The sequence below is a fragment of the Miscanthus floridulus genome, chromosome 1 (genome assembly GCF_019320115.1).
Source record: "Miscanthus floridulus cultivar M001 chromosome 1, ASM1932011v1, whole genome shotgun sequence".
Classification (NCBI taxonomy): Eukaryota; Viridiplantae; Streptophyta; class Magnoliopsida; order Poales; family Poaceae; genus Miscanthus; species Miscanthus floridulus.
This window is the reverse complement of record NC_089580.1, coordinates 133,303,556-133,312,194: the sequence shown is the minus strand read 5'-3', so window position 1 is coordinate 133,312,194 and position 8,639 is coordinate 133,303,556. Positions and strand designations below refer to the sequence as shown.

The window sequence follows — 8,639 nt, the reverse complement described above, 5'->3', positions numbered from 1 at the left end:
CGGTGGCTCAGCTCCGAGATCCGGCAAAAACGCCCACCGGCGCCGGGTCGCGCGCGCGCAACGTGTCGCGTGGCACCGCGACCACCTCCACCGACATCGTCGCGGGACGCAGCGACCATTTCCTCTTCCTCCGCGCATGCGTGTCCGTCGCCGTCCCCCCGTACGTCTTGTCCCGTCGTCCCTATATACGGTAAACGCACAAGAGATAACTAGCGAGTGTGAGCGAGAGATCGAGGAGAGAAGGCAACAGGTCGGGGCTAGCAGCAGGGAGAGAGAGCAAGAGCGAGAGGGTTGGTCAGGACGAAACCTGCAGCATGGATGAGGAGTACGACGTGATCGTGTTGGGGACGGGGCTCAAGGAGTGCATCATCAGCGGCCTCCTCTCCGTCGATGGCCTCAAGGTTGGGCGTGCATGATATGATGATTCTTCATTCTGATCCGGCCTGTCCTTTTTTTTTCCTTTTCTTTTTTCTTGCCAGTGTGAACCGGACGGGATCCAACCGTCAATGTTTGTTTATTTCTTATATAATATATGTGATTATACAGGTTCTTCACATGGATAGGAATGATTACTATGGAGGAGAATCTTCATCCCTGAATCTGACTAAGGTTTGATATATCTATCGCGAGATCGTGGACGGCAGAGCATTGCCATTAATTTGTACTCTGTGCAGTCTCTAAGGACGAATAATTCTATCTAAACATCATCTGGATCCATGCATGCATCTTCTGAGAAATAAAGACAAGTTTAAAATTTCCCAATTATATATCCTTTTTGCCAAACATCTTCAATTATGCCCTTATTGTTCTTTGGGATCATCACATAAATGAAGCACCAATTCAGTTTACTGTCATGCGCATCCATGAATTCTTCACTTTCTGAAATTGTGTATCCATTCTAATTTCTAACGTTTTGCTCCGGCGGTATGGCACATTTAGCTTTGGAAGAGATTCAAAGGCAATGACAACCCTCCTGAGCATCTGGGTGTGAGCAAAGAATACAATGTTGACATGGTACCCAAGGTCTGTTACCTGAGATCTCCTGCTAGCTAGCTGTCCTGTACAATGTTTTGGTGTTGCGCAGTTCAAAATATGTTCTGAAATTTACAGTTTATGATGGCAAATGGTGCGTTGGTTCGTGTTCTGATCCACACCAGTGTCACAAAGTATCTAAACTTCAAGGCTGTTGATGGAAGTTTTGTATACAATAATGGGAAGGTATGAGTTTTGTATTTAGATATAATCCAAATGTGAAACATATGTATGCATGCTGATTCACTCTTGTTAATTTCTTTGTTAACACTGACAGATTCACAAAGTCCCTGCAACCGATGTTGAAGCTTTGAAATCTAACCTGATGGGTCTATTTGAGAAGCGTCGTGCTCGCAAGTTCTTCATATATGTGCAGGATTACGAGGAGGATGACCCAAAATCTCACGAGGGCCTGGATTTGAACAAGGTCACCACCAAAGAAGTCATCTCGTAAGTTGCTTTCACTTGTGCTGCATTTTCAGTTGTTCGACCTTGAGACCAAGTTGGAAAGGCAACTTGTGTTATTTTGTCACCATTTGTTTCCTAATGCAAAAACTAAAATGTTATCTTGGATCAGCAAATATGGATTGGAGGATGATACAGTTGACTTTATCGGGCATGCATTAGCGCTTCACCGGAATGATAGCTACCTGGATGAGCCTGCAATTGACACTGTCAAGAGAATGAAGGTACTACATTGGCGTACTTTGCTATACACACAATTATGCTATGTTGAATGGTACTTATTCATCTTTTAAGAAAAATGTCGAGATCCTAAACTATGTCACTCGAAGGTAGTTTCAAAGGCAATCTCCTACTATATACTACATTGGTGCCGGATATAAGGGATTCTGAGTTTGTTCAAAGTCAACTATCCTAAATTTGACCAAGTATATAGCAAAGAAAAATAATATTTATTGTATCAAATAAACTTCATTAGATACATTATGAAATATGTTTTCATAAATTGCATATTCGACGTGGTACATGTTAATGCTCTTCTTTTGTCAAACTTATATATATTAGGACAAATTCAGAGTCACTTACATTTAGTAAAACCACAATTTATTATGGCAATGAGTGAAGCTAATTGTTAGGCCTAATAATTGAAGATAGGGAAATGACACCATTACTTACGTGTTTTGTGCCCATTTTCATTTGATGTTTGTTGTACCCTCCCAATTTGTGTGATCCTCTTCACAATTCAATACATTTAACATATTGGAGACACTATTAGGCCAAAGTTATGAGTATTAAAATGACCTCTAAAAACATCAATTGTTATATATATGTTTTAATTTTGGTTCATTATTCTTGAACTTCACTGCACTGTGGCATACTTTTGCCAACAGTGTACATCTTCAAATGTAGAGGCTGGGATGTTTTAATTTATTCCATTATGTAATAATGGAAAATACATGATTGGATATTCGGATATCCTCTTGTAGTTGCACGCTATATATGTTTATTTTTGAGAGAAAATCCTACAACCCACATTATATTTCATTAGTATAAATTATTCCTTAGATTACATATTTGCACAATAAATATTTCAATGTCTTAAATCATGATGCATATGTTGATAAGGTATAGAGAAAAATAAAATCAAAACATGTTGCTAATCTTGATCTTCTATTTCAATAGCTTTATGCAGAATCACTTGCACGCTTTCAAGGAGGGTCCCCTTACATCTACCCTCTATATGGTCTGGGAGAACTCCCTCAGGTATGCCCTATAAAGCAATGATGAATCAACTAGCCACTTTTTAAGCTTCATTATAAACTGAAATGATGCATGTTGTGAAAGGCTTTTGCCCGTTTGAGCGCTGTTTATGGTGGCACGTACATGTTGAACAAGCCAGAATGCAAGGTAACTAAAGTATTTCAGCCAGCACACAACATGAGAATACTTAAACAAAATGGTAGTTCAAAACTTCTGACAACCGTGCCAAATTTGCTAACTTTTTGCAGGTTGAGTTTGATGAGAGTGGAAAAGCATATGGAGTCACTTCCGAAGGGGAGACCGCAAAATGCAAGAAGATTGTTTGTGATCCTTCATATTTGCCTGAAAAGGTATATATATGTGGAAAATTGGTGAGTCACTTGCACATGGCTTCAGGTTCTAAAATGCTTGAACCAATGAGCAGGTGAAGAAGGTTGGAAGGGTGGCCCGTGCGATATGTATTATGAAGCATCCAATCCCCGACACCAAGGATTCACACTCCGTGCAGATCATCCTCCCAAAGAAGCAGTTAAAGCGCAAATCAGACATGTAAGTCATCTTGTGCAAGTAGTGCAACAAATTTTAAAGAAATTGTAAAATAAGACCTGCTATTTATTTATAGTTGATTCTTGTTTCGCATAAGGTTTTACTTGTTTATGATAAACTAGTATATTAATATTAAAATAGATCACATATAGATTCCCCTTTTCAAATAACTTGAATTATGGTGTTCCATTGCAGGTATGTGTTCTGCTGCTCTTACGCTCACAATGTTGCACCGAAAGGCAAGTTCATTGCTTTTGTTTCGACTGAAGCTGAGACTGACAAGCCCGAGATCGAGTTGAAGCCTGGGATCGATCTGCTTGGCCCTGTAGAGGAGACATTCTTTGACATCTATGACAGATATGAACCCATTAACAATCCTGAGGAGGATAGTTGTTTCTTGACAAATGTAAGTACATGCACCCACAATTTTATAGTAAAAGACTACACTACAGATGTGTTGGTAAGTAACTAAGTACACCTTCATTTTGTAGAGCTACGACTCAACCACTCATTTTGAGACAACGGTGAAGGATGTACTCGCCTTGTACAACAAGATCACTGGAAAGGTAACTTATTATCACAGGCATAGAGAATCACAAATATATATTATTCAAGTGATGTTACAATAGAAATTCCTTCAGCGCTAACAATTAACAAACCTACATTGATGCAATGCAGGAGCTCGATCTTTCCGTCGATTTGAATGCTGCTAGTGCTACTGAGCAAGAAGCTGCTTGAACATCCTCTATTTTTGCAGCTCTACACGATAGCTACTTCTTCTATTTTTTAAAAAAATTATTCCATAGATGGATAAGTTTCATGAAATCCATTGTCTCATGCTTTTGGAGTTCTATTTTTGTCACTTCTAATGAACTACAGCGGCAAGGATTTATAAATGTTCCATTATTCACTGGTGAAAAGATAGCTTACATTGCCCAATTTTATTATTTGAATTACTCTTATTTTTACCAGTCAATTCACCCAAAAGGCCAGAAACCTAGCAATACAAGTCAGTTATGAAATTGATGTTGATTAGGAGCCAATAGGTAGAGCGACGGTTTTTCTCGCAATTCATAAACCAAAGTTGTAGTACTCAAAGTGTTCCACAACTTTGTAGTTGACTTCATTTTTATTTGAAATTATTTAGTACCCAGAAATTCTATTTTAATTTTTTTATATTTAAAATTTATTTTTAAATTCTTTCAAAATACCTCGGATGAAGAAATGACCTAATGCAAAGTTGTAGTACTCGAAGAGACGTGCAACTTTGTAGTTGACGATGTTTTTACTAAAAATCATTTAGGACTGATAAATTTTGGTTTAATATTAATGATTTTGAAAAATTGGCATCTATAGGATCACCATATGATTTGGTGTGATTGCGTAACTTCCGGTAGATCATCCAGTGATGTTCTTTAACAGCTAGTAGGACATTCACACCCTATATATGTGTGTCATTTCTAGCTCTTTTGGAGCTATTCTATCACCTCAGCTATGAGACACATATGGAGGGACTTTGTGAAGTGTATGGGAGACATCCAAGCCAAGATTACCAATCGTGAGAGTATGATTTTGTGTGCATTCGGTGTTTTTGGGTTGGTTTTCATCAAGGTGCTATTACAGGTATTTGTCAACACCTAGATGAACCTACGAAGGACTAGGTGAGCTTTTACCAATGGAGTTTCTTATTGGAGGCTTCTATTTGTGTACACTGTTTTACACGCCGTTCTAGAATAGAGAATAGGTATTCGCTAGTGGAGACTTAAGACTTCGTGACTCAAGGAGCTAAACTGAGTCTTTTTTACTCTTTTGTGCTCTAATGTGGACTAGGGGTTGTGGCAACAACCCGATACCACAGGAAAAAATCTACTAGTCTCTTTACATCTTTTATGTTCTTGCATTACTCTCATGTCTCAAGCTTGTCCTTTGCTACTTATTGTGTTCAAGTTATTTTTTTACAACTAGAATTACATGTTAGAGTGCGCTTAGTAATAGGTTTACTTTTCACACCTAAGAACCCTTCTCTTTGTGTGAATCTTTCTAAGGATATGTTGTAGTATGATGGCCCTAATGATTTCTTAATGTGATCATTTTAAGGTGCCTCTATGCAAGCGGTGAAATAGTTTAGTGTAGGCTAAGATTATTGTTGCTTTATTTTTTTTAAGCTTGATTCACCCCATCTCTTGGGCCATTGGGTCCTTTCAAACATGCCAACCCTAATTGTATGATTTTTGTGTCTGTCATTCTTCATAAACTAGATCAATTCTCTTCTCTGAATAATATATTTCAGCAAAGCAAATATTTCTGGCGTTGTTTCGAAAAAATCTTTAACTCTGGGATTTGTGGCCTTATACCCATAACTGATGTACATCGCCCGGGTGGACAAAACATTTTCCAGCGAGCGTGTCGAAGGGGGCACTTGGGTCCTCGCCGTGGATGTGAAGCCCAAGCGCGTAGGTGGGCCCACTTTAGACAATTCAGAGTCTTCGGGATTCTTTATATTCGGTCGTCCAGTGAACGAATCCATTTGCGTTGTGCAGCCGCAGCTTTATTCGTCCACTGAGCCATCATCATCATGCACTGACTCTGCCCGACATGGACAACGTGCTGCGAGCCTGCAAAATAAAGCAAGGACACACACCACAAAACCAAACATCACGGCAAAGCAGCTATACCCAACCAAAGCACAGAAAGGCATGACTCTAGAGGACATAAAGCATTGACTTGCACGGTCTAGTGTTTTTGGAACCCACTCACTTTTTAAGAGGACAATTGCTAGTGCCCAATGCAATGTTTCTCCTTTTCTTTTCGGATTCTGATGGCATCCGTTCATGGGAATTTTCATATAAAAAAACGATCGCGAATGAATTTGAGTGCATGGTCTCCATGGTCTGGTCTACCAGACTTGTTCGGCAGCTGATTTTTACGCTGCTCTCACTAGTACAGGATTGTTTTTAGGCGGCGGCACTCTTTTTTGATCGGGGCACAACTTTTGACCACCTCCGTTATGACCAGCCAGGCAAGGCTCCCGAGCGGCCGCCTCGGTTAAAGTTTAACGGAGGCGGTCGCCTTAACGTGACCGCCTCGGTTAATCACCCATTAACCGCGGCGGTCGGCCTAAAGCAACCATCTCCGTTAATGTATTAATGGAGACGGTCAATGTTGCCCAACCGTCTCGGTTAATGAATATTAACCGAGGCAGTCACCTTACAGCAACCGCCTCCGTTAGTCATTAACCGAGGCGGCCATTGTAGAATAACCGTCTCCGTTAATATGTGATTAACGGAGGTAGTTCTCCTTACATTGCCTGCCTCTGTTATTGCTGTAGCTATAAATGCACCTAGCTGCCGACCCCCTTTGTTCTTTCTCATGGCTCCTCTTCTAATTTTTAGGGTTTTGAGTTGCAAAATCCTAAAAATTGTGTAAAATTTAGGGGGAGAAGTTTTGCTCTTGTTTTGTTGAAGGAGGACACCGCAAAAGGTAGATACACACCCTCCAAACCTCATTTGTCGCTCTTCTTCATCATTTGGGGCTCTAGATCTAGATCTACCTTTTCATGGAGGAGAGAGAAAACTGCTATTTCTTTAGCTCTAGATCTATTCTCTCTTCTCTGCGGCTATTTATTTGTAATAATATATGCTTTGTGGAATAAGGTTTGCAGGTATGGAAAACAGGTCCGAATGGATGTACCGGATGAAGAGAATGGAACCGCAATACCTAGTTCATGTGAGGAAGTTTATTGCGGCTGCAAAAGCTCATCGTGAGAGTCTGAATCGGACGACAACCATATGTCCATGTTCTCACTGTACGAACATGAGAGCCCACGTAGACAGCGAGGTGCAATCTCACTTGATTAGGTTTGGTTTCATCAAGGATTACACGGTCTGGACTTTTCATGGCGAAAAAGTAGATGCGACTAGCGGTGCATTTGTAGGGAACTCATCGTTGAAACACCCTAAAAATTCCGTGATTTTAAAATAGGAGGAAATGACTTAATTATTCATTTTGTGAGCATTTAAATTTAGGAAAATAATAATTTTGTTAAAAATAAAATCAAATATAGGTTTACAATCATGTATGTGCATTCATGCTACTGCATATTATTTTTTGTATTGTGTGGTTTGAAATCAAATTTCAAATTGAATTGAATTTGCATTCAAAATTGGTTTGGAAAATTAGAAAAGAAAAAGGAAAAGGATTTTCTTCCCTGTCTCTCTATTCGGCCTGTTGGCCTAGTGTTGCCGATCCAGCTTCGCCTGCGCGGCCTGCTCTCCCTTGCTTCCTCAGCGCGGCCCAGCTCCATCTCCCGCGTCCCGCGGCCCAGTCGACGTGCCGCGCCCTTCCTCTCTCTCTCTCTGTGTGGCTGATAGCCCGAACCTGTGTTGTGAATCGCTGACACGTCAGGCCCACCAGTCAGTGTCGTCCTCTTCCTTCGGATCGTGTCCGAGCCGGACACCACCACCGCCGTCGAGTCTGCCTTCTCTACGTGTCTTGGCATGCTGCCCATGTCGCCCCGCTTCATAAATAGCGCCCGTACCAGCGCCGCTCTCCCTATCGCGTCCTGGAGCAAGCTTTCGCCCTCGCCTTGAGCTCGCAGCAGTCGTAGCCCTAGCGCCACCGCTACCGTCGGATTCAAGCAGCCGCCACGCGCCGTCGTCGGTCTCCTGTCCTTGTGTTCGGTCTCGGTAAGTCCATCGTCATTCCCTCTTTCTCCCCATGCCTTTGGTTCGTCAGACGGTTGTCTGTAGGCTTGAAATCGCGAGCGCCGCCCGTTCCGGCCATGGCGCCGCCGTGTAGCTCGCCGCCGGTCTCGCCAGTCCCCTCCCGTTCGCCCGATTCAATTCCGGCCGTCCAAATCTAGATCAAGGGCCACGATTAGAACATACCACTTCGCTGGCGTTTTTGCAAAATGGCCCTTACAAATAATTGGATCTCAACACGCAGTCCTTGTATATTTTCTAAAGAGCCCCTCGAATTTTTGTTTATAGAACCCGCAGTCCAATGTGCAAATCCAAATACGTTTTCTTCTTTGGAAAGCGTAGTTTCTTCGGTTTAGATCCAAAATACGTTTTCACCTATTTACAGTTTTGCCACTAATTTTGTTTTTGCCATAAAATCTCCGTTTTAACTCCGATTTGATCCGTTCAAGTTACGTTAGGTTCGTAATTAAGTAATCTACATGTTCATACTACTATTAAGTATGTTTTTGACTTTTAAAATTCGAGGTTAGATTTAATCTATTATTTTACTGAAGGAAATCTTGTTTAATTCATAATTTCTTCGTTTTAGCTTCGATTTTTGTGATCTTCGCGTCTGTGTTCGTAGGGAGACATAGATTC

At 41.1% G+C, this 8,639-nt stretch overlaps 1 protein-coding gene across 1 annotated transcript; it reads left to right on the top strand.

Moving 5' to 3' along the window:
• Positions 1-206: 206 nt before the first annotated feature.
• Positions 207-4,220, top strand: LOC136494060 (guanosine nucleotide diphosphate dissociation inhibitor At5g09550-like). Its single transcript, XM_066490202.1, has 13 exons — positions 207-401; positions 547-609; positions 940-1,023; positions 1,111-1,218; positions 1,310-1,482; positions 1,610-1,721; positions 2,677-2,757; positions 2,839-2,901; positions 3,003-3,104; positions 3,179-3,303; positions 3,496-3,706; positions 3,792-3,866; positions 3,979-4,220. The coding sequence occupies exons 1-13, from the start codon at positions 315-317 to the stop codon at positions 4,036-4,038; spliced, it is 1,344 nt and encodes a 447-aa protein (XP_066346299.1). The 5' UTR covers positions 207-314; the 3' UTR covers positions 4,039-4,220.
• The last annotated feature ends 4,419 nt before the right edge of the window (positions 4,221-8,639 follow it).

Excerpts from the sequence above, each read along its gene's own strand:
- LOC136494060 (XM_066490202.1), top strand. The coding sequence starts at position 315 with ATGGATGAGGAGTACGACGTGATCGTGTTGGGGACGGGGCTCAAGGAG. Across the intron at positions 610-939 it reads CATCCCTGAATCTGACTAAG|CTTTGGAAGAGATTCAAAGG; the intron begins GTTTGATATATC and ends TGGCACATTTAG. Across the intron at positions 1,219-1,309 it reads TTGTATACAATAATGGGAAG|ATTCACAAAGTCCCTGCAAC; the intron begins GTATGAGTTTTG and ends TAACACTGACAG.